General features: G+C 35.9%; 1 protein-coding gene across 7 annotated transcripts in view; it reads right to left on the reverse strand.

Moving 5' to 3' along the window:
* The window catches only part of BLTP1 (bridge-like lipid transfer protein family member 1), a 158,929-nt gene that overhangs the window by 108,949 nt on the left and 35,643 nt on the right, over positions 1–14,337 (reverse strand). For all 7 annotated transcript variants that reach the window (XM_019741408.3, XM_019741409.3, XM_019741413.3 and 4 more), the window contains exons 12-20: positions 13,366–13,522; positions 12,881–12,959; positions 10,692–10,783; positions 9,300–9,417; positions 4,229–4,384; positions 3,861–3,958; positions 2,424–2,602; positions 2,156–2,262; positions 747–955 (exon numbers count right to left, since the gene is read on the reverse strand). In XM_019741408.3, the coding sequence (XP_019596967.3) occupies positions 747–955; positions 2,156–2,262; positions 2,424–2,602; positions 3,861–3,958; positions 4,229–4,384; positions 9,300–9,417; positions 10,692–10,783; positions 12,881–12,959; positions 13,366–13,522 (1,195 nt within the window). The remainder of the gene's footprint in view (positions 1–746; positions 956–2,155; positions 2,263–2,423; positions 2,603–3,860; positions 3,959–4,228; positions 4,385–9,299; positions 9,418–10,691; positions 10,784–12,880; positions 12,960–13,365; positions 13,523–14,337) is intronic.

Genomic DNA, 14,337 nt, shown 5'->3' on the forward strand with positions numbered 1-14,337 from the left:
CTTAAAATACCCTCTTCATACTCAGGGTACAGACATCAGCCGTTAAGTGCTCTCATGCTGTCAGTGGGGAAATTATACCAATGAATCAACGCTTGATTCAGTCCTTGCTCAAAGTAGTGCCTATTTCTTCAGAACCTAAATTTGTCATATTTTGAAATACATTTTTCATATATTTGCTTCAATTTTTAAGATAGAGCTTCAAACAAATCTTTGATTATTTACCATACACTACAGCTGCCTGTTTTTAATGGATTCACTTGAAGAAGACTTTTCCTGGCACCAATTATCCTCAGATAACAAGGTTCTCTTGTACTTCTATTGCTGCATCGATTACAATGTGCTAACGTTTGTTCACATATGTCTATCCTGCTTTATCCCTCTAATTTATCTCCCTGAGAACAGATGCTAACAGATGCTATTGTCATCTCTATCTCTAGCAACTAGCATAATTTCTAGAATATACTAAATGCTAAAAAAAAAAAAAATGCTAAACTGAGGAGCACACTACTTTTTTAAATTAAATTCATTGGGGTGACAATGATTAGTAAAATTACATGGGTTTCAAGTGTACAAAGGAGTACACTGTTTTTAATAAATAACTTTGTAATTGAGTCTGGTAGTATTAATACAAGTCTAATGAACATTTTAAATCATCCAACTGGCTATTGCATATGGTCTCAATTTCAATTAGATATTCAGTGCTTTGCCTATGTTTAAAAATATGTAAGTTCTTTTTAAAATCATACCTTTATACACAAAAAGGCATTTAACAGTGGTCCATAGAGAGTTATTTGAGAATCTGGGGAAAGTTCCATTTCCACATGAAGTTTATCAGGGGGAAGCTCCGAGGGATCGACAGGCAGCCGTGAAGAAGTAGAGGGTGAAGAAACAACTCTGTCTGCTGTTTTCTGGGATGGCCTTAATACAGAGAGCATAGTCTCTTCCATTTCTGACACTGGAATAAATTGAGGAAAAAAATATTTGGTGAGGGAGGAAAGTACCTCTTAGAAGTTCTTTTTCTTTTTAATTTGAGTGGTTAGTTTTGACGACCAAACTTCCATGACCAGTCAATTTTATTATTTTCGTATCAAATGTAAACTATTTTGTTAAAAAATAGCTACAGCAAATAAAAAAGTCAAAATTCTTGAAAACAAGAGTACTAAACAGCAGAATGTGAAATCTCATCATCGAAAGCAGTTGACTCTTGTCTTCCTTTTTATCAAATACTTGGCTAGAAGTTCTTCAAGGAACTATTTACTAAGAAACTCTATTTTGCAAAGATGAAAGCAACTGATCTTGATATAACACCTATACTATATCATAAAAAAACCTGAAAGACTAATGATTAAGAATGAAAAATAGAAGAGACTTCATTGAAATATGTGTAGAAATACATAAATCAGACTGCACAGAATCAGGGAAAAGTTCCTGTTAACACAGGCAACATTCTCATCAAGTACTTGCAATACAAATTTGGGTTACAATGAGACTTAACTGTACTTGGGCATTAAAGTACAGTTAGTTTCATATAAACAGCTATTCAAATACCGTGTGATATTATCAAGCTTCATACATACCAACAATTATACAACCTATTCTTTAAAACTTAACTCACTGGAAAAATACACAGAAAATATCACTTGACTCTAATTCCATTTGGACCCTGTAATAAGGCACATAATCTTCAGGGTAACTATGACATCATAGTTGTCAAATGCATTAAAAAAAAACTAACATTTCACAAAATCAAGTGATTTAAATATATAGATTCACATACATCTTGTTTGATATTCCAGCTCTGCTGCTTCTAGCTTGGAAGACTTGAGAAAATTATATAATTCCTTTCTCTGCGCTTATTTCCTCAACCCCGCAGTGACAATAATAATGAAAATATCTATTTCACAGAGTTATTTTAAGGACTGAATGAGATAATGTGAGCCAGGAAACAGCTTGGCCTAGTATTTGATACATAGGTAAATGCTCAATAAAAGTTAGCTATAATTATACCAAAATTCTTAAAAGATTTTATATGTATACAATTATGTCAAAAGAATAGATGTATTTCCAAAGTTTTTAAATTTCTGTCTTGTGTCTTTAATGATTACCAATCATAATATCAGGTGTTTCAAAGTACAAATTATAAAAAAATACTTACATGATTGTTTTAGCTGTTCATCTGCTTTTTGTGGATAAATTGGGTGCCATGTATAATCAATTGTAAGCATGACACTCGGGACAGTCCAGCATTCAACCCAACCAGCTCTTTGAAGAGTAAAAAAATAAAGTTTCTAGTCAGTTACTTATTCCTTTAATTATAGACAAACACCTGGTACAGATAATCAAATTTATTATTATTCTTTGAAAGAATAGTTTCTCCACATATAAACAAAAAACTTAGCTCACTAATTTTATGCAGCACTCACTTTTCTTGAGTAATGTTCCGCCATTTTGGTTTCACTGTTTTCTGGCTACTTTGACACTCAGCAGGAATACCAGTATCATGAGTCATTTTATTTGGGTGGCAATTCTTTACCAGCATAAATAATGAATATTTACTAGGGTGGCAATCTGGTAGAAATAAATGAAGATCAACATCTTCTCCCTAAAAAATAATTTATAATAACCCAAAGTAATAAAATAAGTATGTAAACATGTTAGGTTACTATTACAGCCAAGCCTCTCTATAATAATCTTGAGAATCAATTCAAAAGAAATAAAACAGAAATTCCAAAGAGCAGATTTTACATTGAACAGTGAGGTAAATAACTAGAATAAGATATTGCATCAACTAAAACTAAATTCTGATTAGAAAGCCCAGGAAAAAAAAAATCAGGGAAATAAACAAAACAGTGAAAAGATTATCGTCCATGGGTATCCCTGGATATTTCACATGTAACTCAGTAAAAAAATAAAAAATTAAAAAAAGAAATCATCTCATAAACTCAGGTGGAATTTGTTCTGTATTTTTATGGCTTTTAAAAATATGATCATCTCTTGATTCTAGTAAGTCTTGGTTCCTCAACTGGCTTTTAAGAATTCTGAATTAGCATATCACAGGATCTTCATTCAGCCTAACTGCTTTCTTCGCAGGTCTCCTAATCTTTGTCATCCCCATGCCTGTTTTCTTAACAGGCAGCACAGCAGAGTGGGTAAAAGAGCAGAGCCCTAAGTGTACTGCCTGGGTTCAAATTCCATGTCGTTACTAGACTCGGCTTCCCGTTCCATAAATGCAGACAACCAGCTCAAGAGGGTCGCTCTGGGAATTAAATGAGGGACTGCACACAAAGCACTGGGAATAGTAGCACACATACAAAATGCTTAACAGGTTGCTCTTATTATTGTTGTTGCTATTTTTTTCCACCATAACCTCCATCAATACTACAACTACCATTGACTGCACACACCCTAAAATTAGGTGTTGCACAAGATTTGGAACTCCTAACAGCGGGCTTTCAGATGAAAGGAAGAAAGGTATTTGTGGTTCTTCCTTGAATTCATGGTGACAATTAGGAATGAAATATCGGGACATGTAAAATCTAGTTCACAGACACAGTAAATATTAGAGCTAGAGGGGTTCTGAAAAAAAATAGATACAGAAATTAGAAATGCATACTAAGAAAATAATCAACTCAAGGCATTGTTTTATTGCCCAACTTCTTAGGTGAACTTGGAGAACTCAGGGGAATTGCAGAACATTGCAGTTATCTAAAAACAGAAACAACAGCACTTCTGTGACACTAAAGTTAGTGAACAATGGAGGAAGGTGAAAATACTTCAGGGTGGCAATGGGATGAGCAGGGGGAGTAAAGCAAAGCTTCGGGAAATCTTGTGGAATAAACAAAGCATCCAATTATACGTACTCTCAGGGAGAACTTGGTATTACATGTAGCTGGAACAAAGTCCGTAAAAGGCAAAGAGAAATCAATATTTAGTGTTTCCCCACAGGCTGCCAGATACACTACAAAGAAAAAGAAGAAAAAAGGAAATTTACTTTTAACTTCAATAAAATCTTAAATAAAAATTGCCTTAAATACACACCTAAGCAAAACTAAATTTAAGACTATAAGCTCGTCTAATACAAACTATGAAATAGTTCTCTGGGAGTCTCACAAGATAATGGAAAAAAGATCAATTACAGTATATATTAAAACTACAATATCGATACCAATTTTCTTTATTGGTATTTGTCAATGAACAGAATGCTAAACCTAATTTTTAAAGTTCTTACCGTTTTCCTGTTGTTTAGTGGAACAGTCAATCCAGTTGTGTTGATTAGCAGCCCAAATCATTTCAAATTGATGAAACATGATTTTAAAATTCCATGTATATGGAACAAATGAAAAAATGTCTGGAGCACTATCACTAGACCAGTCTTGAATTAAATCTAAAATTATTGGGGTGGGAGACAGAAATTCAAATGAATTGAAATTCAGAAAACAAAAATGTAAAGATTTAACACCCATCAAAAATAAATTTTTCTTTTATAACTAAAAAGAACTTTTATACTAAAACATTAAAAGATGACTAAGATATAGCTAAATGATTTAACAGCAAACAGATGTTTACTTACTAATCACAGTTCCAAAGAAGGAAAAAATTATGCATTTCGTGAAAATAACCAAAGTGTCCTCTGATAGATGACTGGATAAAGAAGATGTGGTACATATACACAACGGAATATTACTAGGCCATAAAAAAGATGAAATACTGCCATTTGCGATAACATGGGTGGATCTTCAGGTTATCACGATAAGTGAAGTAAGTCAGCAGAAAAAGTCAAGAACCATGACTTCACTCATATGTGGGATATAAAACTGAGAGCAACAAAGGAACAAAACAAACGATGTCTTTCAACAGTCGTCTCCTAGAGGTGCTCATCACGCTCGCCTGTGTATACTCATAGTCCAGAAACAGTGCTATGAACGAATAATTAGAACTTTGCATGTGTGAGAGAAAGAAACAATTGAAAGCAGTATTGCCAAGCACAGATTTGGACACCACACAGTCCTGGGTTTAAATTCTGGCTTTATCATTTTACTAGCTATGCAATCTTGAACAAATGACTTAAATGTTACTGGTTTTCTCTTTTACAAAATGGGGACAACTTCACAGATTTATTGTGATATTTGAAACGATATATGTGAAGTTTTAGCTCAGTAACTACCATAGGTGGGCACTCTGCACCTATGGTAACATTTATTATTAAAGATATTCTAAGGAAAATAATAAGTAAAAATAATTAAACATTTAAAGTAGTCTTTGAATTTTAAAGGAAAACTTTATACTGAAGATACTACATTCAATAATGAAATCAAAAGTCAAATCTTACATTACATATGAATTCACTTAAAATTTAGCTGCAATGTATAGAAGTTGTGCAATAGAGAGAAATTCCTCTTAATAAAGTGGTAAAATGATACATTTACTATCAAATGTCATAATTTAAATTAATATTGAGAAGATGCAGAGTTTTCCTATCTCAACGACAAAAGGCATATGGCTATTAGCCTGTTCTATGAATAGAGAAAGGAAAAGTCTGCTTATCAATTTTATTTTAAGTACATTTTTATTTCATTTAACAAGCAGTCACAGTGGCTCCCCACACTTTACAGTATCTACACTTCTTCTAACCCTGTGCCTCTGCACGCCACCCTACCGAACAAACCAGCAACACTCCCACTTGTGAACTTGATTCTTTAGCACAACGTCTAGCCCTCGGGAGATGCCCCAAAGTCATCTCTGGAATTAACCAACTCCACAGTGCAAATTCATCCTTCATCAAGCTGATTTCTCACTCTCTCATAAACATTTTTGGTCCTGCACTTTTACTCAAACTATTCATCCTACACTGTTAGGTGTCCTCTCCGCTGAAGGAAAACGACCATCTTTAACAATGACATTACTCTAGGAGAGCACGGGGTCTAGAGTCAAAACCCTGCTTTTAAATGTCTCTTCCACTTCCTAGTTTCCTGACTCTGCCCAAGTCATGGAATGTATCTCTGCTTTAATTTCCTCCTTGTTCACTCAGGGAGAACGTAACAGCTATCCCTTTTCAGAGTTGTTGTGAAGGTACATAAGTGAACACGCTTTGGAATGTTCTGTGGAAACACACTACGCAAATCTTAGTATTACTTATTTACAAAGACCATTTCAGATCTTAATGTCCTTCCCTGATTTCTCTGATCACCTTCAGAACCTAGCGACTGCCTCTGTATTTGTGTCTTACACACATGCATTTGGTATCTTCACAATTCATGCTTGCATGCAAATCTATATCTACACTGTTTGTACTGCTTCATTTGTCTAAGCCTAGTGCATGAGCCGATGTACTTGAGACTGATAAATAACATAAAACAAGAAATGCCCACAGAAGCGGTAAGTTCTCTGAGGGCTGCGATCAGGGTGTAGAGTTGTTTTGAATCATTATTCATGAGAGACTTTCAACTTACACTGATTGTATTTATCCACTTTACACTGCTACTCAATTAAAAGATTGAGATACAATTGCTAGTAAACACAAATTAGAATAATCTACTAATCATCTATGGAAACGAATGTAATTATATAAAGTTATTAGCCAATTTCTTTTTTAATAAGTCTTAGTTTTTTCTTCACTATCTTATCTGAAATTTCAACATATTCTGCAGTAAGTTTCCCACCAGCTTATACAATATCTTTTCCACTAAATATTAAAAATCATGATAACAAAAATATTTTTACTAGGAGCCTCAACAACGATTTCTAATATAGATTTCTCTTTAAGCCAAAAGCTGTTCTCATTACCAGACGGTCTTATCAAATAATCTGATTGGAAAAAGGAAGCACGTTCTTGATGACTGCCTTACTCTTTCTCAGGCAACAAATTTTAAGTTATTAAGATGGCAATCTAAAAGTTAGCTTGGAAAAAACTCATCTGCAGCTCACTCTATAATTAACTTGTTAGCAAACACCCTCCAAAATGCCAATCATTTGGTACCAGGGCTTTGCAATCCTGTTATACTATTTCCTTTTCCCTCTTATGAGCGTAAATCTAAATCAACTTCATTATCCCCAGGACACACTTTGTGTCTGCCTTTAGTTTACATTTTTCATTCCTGAGACTCTATATTATATTTATCAAGAAGCTATCTTTGTCCCACATTGAAATGCCTTAGCAATGATTTTTATCTCATTAATAATTGACATGATTGGCTACTGAGGAATACTGGGCATTCCCTCACACCAGGTCGATAACTTATCTTCTGCAGAATTCTGTCAATAAAGATAAAATTGAGAAAAGAGAAAAGCAATTCAAATACTATGGCCAAGTATGCTTGCTCCAAGGCTAAACTAATATTGCTCTTGAATAGTCATCCTTATTAATGAATAAGTAAGTTTTTAAAGGGCGCCAGAAAGAAATAGAAGTAATATGACTGAACGTTATAGCTGTTATATCTGGGAGACGAGAAGTTTTGTATCTTTCTATGTTTTTTAAATGTCTCCAAATAAATTTTAGAAGAAAACACATAGCCATAAAAGTGAATTTCAATTAGGTACAAGCATAAAGACTAGAATCAGAGAAAGAAAATAATTTAGGGAAAAACAGGGTTGTAATTTAGGAAATATGTATTTGGCTGTTTTAAAGTAACTAATGCAATACTCAGTCTAAATGAAAGTGCTACTACAAAATAAAATTTTTTTAAATCCTGAGAAATTTATACTTAAAAGACTCCAACTATTCTTAGCACTGCTAGAGTCTGAGGATGTTACATGCCTGGAGGAAAAATAATATGAAGGGTTAAATGCTTGAAAATAGGAATGAATTTTAAAAGATTAGCAAAGTTAAAAAATATATCTTAAGTGAGAGGGAAAAGGGTACTGTCGAAGAAGCTTCTTTGTAACAGATTCTTGAGCCAGACTACTTGGGTTAAAATCCTAGCGTGACCAACTTGTTGGGTCACGTGACCCTGGACAAACACTTGACCACTCTAACCCACTTTCCTTATCTGTAAAATAAGGTCATGATAATAATACTGACCTCAAAGAATTATGATGAGGATTCAATGATTGAATATGTGCAAACTGCTTAGAACAGAGACATACACATAATACACACTGCAAGTTTTAGCTATTGTTTTTTAATAAATCTGAATTGAGTAGTACTTATTCAGTGCTTAGTTTCACAGACAAAGGTTTAACTTACTGGGGACTCTGTCACAATTTCTACTACTGGGTCCCAGATTCGAGCCTTGGGGAATTCTGTAATTCCCAGAACACAGAAGTTCTCTCGCCAGTCCCCAACATAAGGCTCTCAAAGCAGAAAACACATATGAAAGAAGTATGATTGAACATACTGTAGTAATGACAGTATAAAAGGCCAAAACTCTAGCAACAGCAAAATTAAGGTAGAAGTTGTTATCCCTACTTCACAGATAAGGAAACTGAAGCTTAAACAATTAGGTACTTTGGCCAACATCAGACTGCTAGTAAGTGATGTAGGGACAGGACTCTCTATGAAGACCTTACTCTCCACTATACCCTGAGGTATCTAATGGTACGCAGCACAGACCAGATGCTTACAAACAGCTTGTGAGTGGCTGGATGGATGGACGGACAGACGGACGGACGGATGGATGGATGGATGGATGGACGGACAGACGGATAAATGTAGCAATCAGTCAAGCAAACATAAGGTGCTCTGGGGTAGCCACTGACCCTGGCAAATCAGACCCTGTTTGGCTAAATCTTTTCACTGGAAGCCTCAATAAATACTACTTATTCTTGTGTAGTAATATTTATGTTATTCAGAGACCAAGACAACATGTTCCCATACTCAAAAAATGTAAGTAGCTATTATAATAAAGGAACTTTTCCAACTAAGGCTAGCATCAACTCAATTATCTATACCAATGGAAAGGACTAAGTGGAGGCTCGAAATACGAAAATAACATATTTGACTATTTGAATATACTGTTTAATCACAATAATTAGAATAATGAAGCCCTGCTGATGCCTAATCCAGGGAGAGAGAGAAACTGATGCACCTTCTTTATCGTACTCCCCACCAGACTGAAACAAAGACGGGTTCTTTTCATTTCTTCTAAGCTCAATTTTAGGTTCACATTTTCCTTTTTTGGGTTAGAAGAGAGCACAAAACATCTATATCTAAATTTTCCCTTTGACATTCTTAGCCCAAAAAGTGTGAAAGAAAGTCTGAACTGCGTCATCAAATCCCGATGTTGAACACAAGCAAAACTCACTGAAAACAAACAAGTTCATGGTGCTAAATCTCACCGCATTTACATCTATTAGAAAATTACCTGTGAAAAAGTTCTTCTGTGCAAAGATGAAGTGGTAGGTAGCTTTATACACCTCTAGTTCACACTGCCATGTCTGCGGCATGTTCCATACCCGGGGGTAGCTGGCATTGATGTGGAACTGCAGACCAAACGCAGTGAAAATGTGAGGGCTTAAAGCGGCACACGTGTCAGCAGCATTAGAAATGAATTCACACACCAGTGAGTAATGAAAACTCATTTTCCTACTGAGCTGAACAGAAGGTCACTTCAAGATTTTAATATCGCTATGGGCTAAAGGTCAGTATCCATAGTTACATCCAGTTCCTTGAAATAGAAGCCCTGATGTGGTCAAAACCTTCAGGAACGACAACTCAGGCTGGACTTTTGATACTGTGCTCTAGCTAAGCCAACGGAGTACCAGCCAACAATCTGAACTCCTCTGTAAGCCTGACCTGTGCAGTGAGCAGCTCGGGTCAGGGAGGGTGGAGGACTGCACACTGTCCCACCCTAGCCTGGCCCCCAGCGCCGCCCGGGTTCCCACCTGACAGCACGGTAACTACAGACCTGACGCGGGGCGTTCTGGTGCATTCCACCTGCCAAAGCTGTGCAGTTCTACAATGGCAAGAGCTGCCTGAGCAGGAACAGCATTGCTGCACAGCACTAGTTGTCAGCAAATGCTCAGGAGTCATTCAAATGCTGAATATGCCAGTTTAGCATATGTCTGTGGTATTCAACGTATTCTTGGTGAATGTAAGATTTTCCTCTTAATTTACTTATATATCGTGTGTAAATATGCTTGTTTAGACAAGCAATTAAGGCCCTAACGGTACCATATTACATAAAAGAACCCTCTCTGAATAGCAACCATTCCACAAAGTGGCTTTTCTTGTTATTGTTACTGTTGTCCCTGATAAAAAATAATAATCTGCCTGATTAATGAGTCCCCAACCTAGAATTTTAGTCATGAGCATTCCCATAGCTTTTTCTGTTTCCAATATAGAGCAAGCCACGTATCAAGAGTCTCCTCCTTTTACCTCATTCATCAAGTAAACAGCACAATGAATTATTAAGCCCTGAGAAAGAATCCAATGGGGCCAGAAAACATACAGTAAAAAACGATCTTATTTACAACATTGGACAAAGTTAGTCCAGCCATACAATCAAGTTTAAAAACAATATATGACAACTTTTCCCATTTGTAAAAGCCAAAATCCCTATCTCATTGCCTTAGCTTCACTTGGCCCATACAAGGAGCAGAGACACAGAGATGCCAGGAGGCCCGCAGCCCTGGGAGTCTCCTCCTCTGCCCAAAATAGGGCCAAGGGCACCTGGGGCTTCTTCAACGAGGGCTTCCTGGTCATTAGAATTTTGATTTTACACACATACATATATCATCATATACTCTCGACTTACTGCTAACATTTCTGCTTCTAAAAGGGTCCGGTACTGCATGCTGGTAGTGGCATCAACATGTAAGAGTTGTCCTTTAATTGCAGGGGTGTAGCCTAGTAAGTGAAAACATAAAAATTAAGAACCTAAAAAATAAGTGTATGTATGTATGTGTATAATATTAAAAGTTTTGGCTGGAAACAACTCCCACCACAACCCAAAGAAGAAATCCCTGAAAAGCAGTGATCAGTCACTATTTAAATATACCCCAATCACGGGGAGCCTGCTACCTAATAGGGACCCTTCTCATCTCAACAGCTCTGAAGGAAGGAAGTTCCATCTTCACATAATGTCTAACATGATTTTACTTTCCTGGGCAAAACTACAGTCTAGGCCATAAATACCAGTTTTCAACTACTTAAGAGCCCCAACTCCTCTCTTCTCCCTCTGACTCCAGGGTACATGTCTGCATCATTTTCATACTCCTTATGCAGTGGCAGTTACCAAATCACACAGCCCATTCTGAGCAAACGCAGCACAGTTCAGAGTAGTTCACTTCCTTTCTTGATGGGTTGCCTTTCTAGAAACACTACCTCACTGGTGATTATTATATAGCTTCTTCAACATGCATCCTACTCTGGGCATTTATTTTTCAAACACCTGAATCTCTGACAACTGTTTTAAATGTATCTGACACCTAGCTTGTTATTGTCTAACAGTTACCTGAGCCTGTTTGCCCCTCAGATAGTCATCTTAAAAGCCACCTAACCTTTACCAAGAACCTGACTGGATTTTCCTTAGGCCCTAACTCACTCCAGAGCGCCACACCCCGTGTTCTGTGGCACTTCCTAAGAATGCATCATAGGTATGCTCAAGACAGTGAGCCCCTCAGCCCCCAAGTGGCCCTTTTCCCCCAGGGCACTGACAACTATACAAAAAAATTGTGCAAATATTCTTTCCTATGTGCACAATCAGTACAAAAATGGTGGCAGCACTCCCTCAATTGAACCATTCTCCATTTTGTGCAGCCCCCAACTGCCTCTTTCCCCACTTCATGTCTGTAACTATGGCTGTGCTAAGAGATGCTTCTTTCCAATCGACTAAGCTGAATCAGTGAGTCCTAGAGAACAGCAAGCAGCTGCTTCAAGATTCAGTAGGATTGTTCCTTTAAAACTAGCTAAAAGAAGGTTAGTTCTTCACTAAACAGCCACAGAGTTACAGGGAAAATATACATTCTGCCATTCTTAGTCAGTTTTTCAATTGATTATCTATGCAAGTAGACACAACTGCTACCTTTTTCTTTCTAAGGGAGCTTATGAATCTAGTCAGCCCTCTGCCTGCTTTCTTCTTATACAAGCAACAATATGAGTGACAGAAATTATAGCTATCAGGGCTTTATTTAATATTTTAAATATGACGTGTTTTCCTTTCTTAAAGTTATGCTGTTCAAAGTAGCCAGCTTACTGCCTGACAAAATCTAACATAACTTAAACCAAAGCTTATTAGTCACTCTGTCAATTACTGCCCATGCACCAGGTGCCACGTGCTGGGTTCAGCATCAGCTATACAGCCATGAAAGATGGACACAGCATCTGCTCTCATGGAGCAACAGGAAAAACTAACAGGAAATACACGCTAAACAAATTATGCTCATTCTTGCAAAAGAGGAATTAGTGTAAAATGAACAGATAGAATTATAAGACTTAAATAGATTTTTAAAATTTTCCCCTCTCCAGGTGCACAAATAATTTAATTATGTACTATTTACTTTAATTATGTAATATTTGATATAACTATAGGTAAATCAAAATATAACAAGCTGAAAAATAAAACCCATTAATTAATGTTAATTTAAATGGATTAACATAGTATTATTTATATATTATTTCCCTACTAATCATTTTTCAGTTTTTTTAATTTTTCAATTACAGTTGACATTCAATATTATATTAGTTTCGGGTATACAGTATAGTGGTTAGACAACTTACAAAGTGATCCCACCGATAAGTCTAGTACCCACCTGGCACTATACATAGTTATTACCATATTATTGACTATATTCCCTGTGCTGCACTTTACATCCTCGTGACTATTTTCTAACTGCTGATCTTAATCCCTCCCCGGGTTTCCCACACAGCCCTTAAGCCCCCTCCCACCTGATTAGTTTGTTCCTACTAATCATTTCAAACAGAAAAGCACTCATTGCAGCTTACCATTTTCCTCCACTGTCATTGGAATATTAATTTCTAAATAAGAGCCGGCTCCTACATTTACATGTATAGCATTTGTTTCCTACAAAAGAAAAAAAATTAATTCATATAAAACATGTATTATAATTATACTCCCATCTTTATTTTTCAGCTATTATCACATACAAAATAAAATCATCAATGATACTAAATAGGTATTAAAAGTTCCTAAGAACAAAAGTTCAAATTTACACCACAAATAGACTAAAATAATTTGGCCATATGTAAGAGAGAAAATGAAGCAGACTATAGTGTAAAAGTGTATTATTAACTTCTTTCTACTATTTGACATTTAATGAAAGTAACACATATATATTTATTGGGGGGTGGGGTAGCAGGAAGTTCAGAGAAATGAATCTAAGTATATAGGACCAGTCACCAGAAAAATACTCTGGAAAATAATGTTCAGATTTTAAACACGTTTTCTATGATATTATTCCAATAATTACCCTATTTTTGGTAAACAGCAAGTCAATTGTAGCATCTGCAATAATATTCATTCGCAGTTCAAAAGCAAGGATCTGCCGTGGTTTCCCAGGCTGTGCAATTTCAGAAACTTTCAGAACTTGATAATCAGGTGGGAAAAAAAACTTCCATAAACAATCTCTGTATAAGGAGGTAGAAAGAATAATGACATTATTCCAACAAAATTATCTCCGACAAGGGAACAAAATCAGAATTCTAACTTAATAGTAACATTGCTATCTCATTTAACAATTACACATGAAATATTAAAAACATGAAGTCACAAAACACCTACTATAATTTCCCTTCAGTAAAACAGAAGACTGTTGGCTCCAATGTTTTATACTGACAGACATCAATGAGCTCTGAGTACTTAATAAATATACTATTATCAAATGAGACATAGGTAAAACCAATTTGTGCTGTTCAAGCACAGTATGAGAAATGAAAGACTTTCTACAGGTGTATCAATGGTCCAAATGGCAAAGTTGCTAAACCAACTTTAAGTAAGGTCTATTTACATCAAAATTTAGATGTGTCCTCAGAACTACTGGTAAATGTCCTCTCCTTTGTTTAAAAGGCTTAGATAAATGGAAAAATGTTCATAATATGTAAGAGTTATTTCAAAACTAACAGAATGACTAAAAACTAAAAGACCTTTAAAACATTCTCTGTGACCTCCAGTATAAAATCTGTATTTCTTAAATACCTCCACCTCCAGACCTGTGAGAGTCCGTAGTTTAAGCCACACAGCCTGTGGTACTCTGTTATGGCAGCCTTAGCAAACCAAAACAGTACCTTTCTAAACTGCTCATCAAGACTTTTTGCTCACCTCTGTTATAGCACGTTAATGAACCTCTTTGGGTTTCTTTCCTCTACTAACACTAAACAATAAGCGTCTTTTATCTCTGAATCTTCATAGACCCCCAAATCACTGGCATGGATGTTGATCAAAT

The sequence above is a fragment of the Rhinolophus sinicus genome, chromosome 15 (genome assembly GCF_057876585.1).
Source record: "Rhinolophus sinicus isolate RSI-liver-muscle chromosome 15, RSI-T2T, whole genome shotgun sequence".
NCBI classification, from domain to species: Eukaryota; Metazoa; Chordata; class Mammalia; order Chiroptera; family Rhinolophidae; genus Rhinolophus; species Rhinolophus sinicus.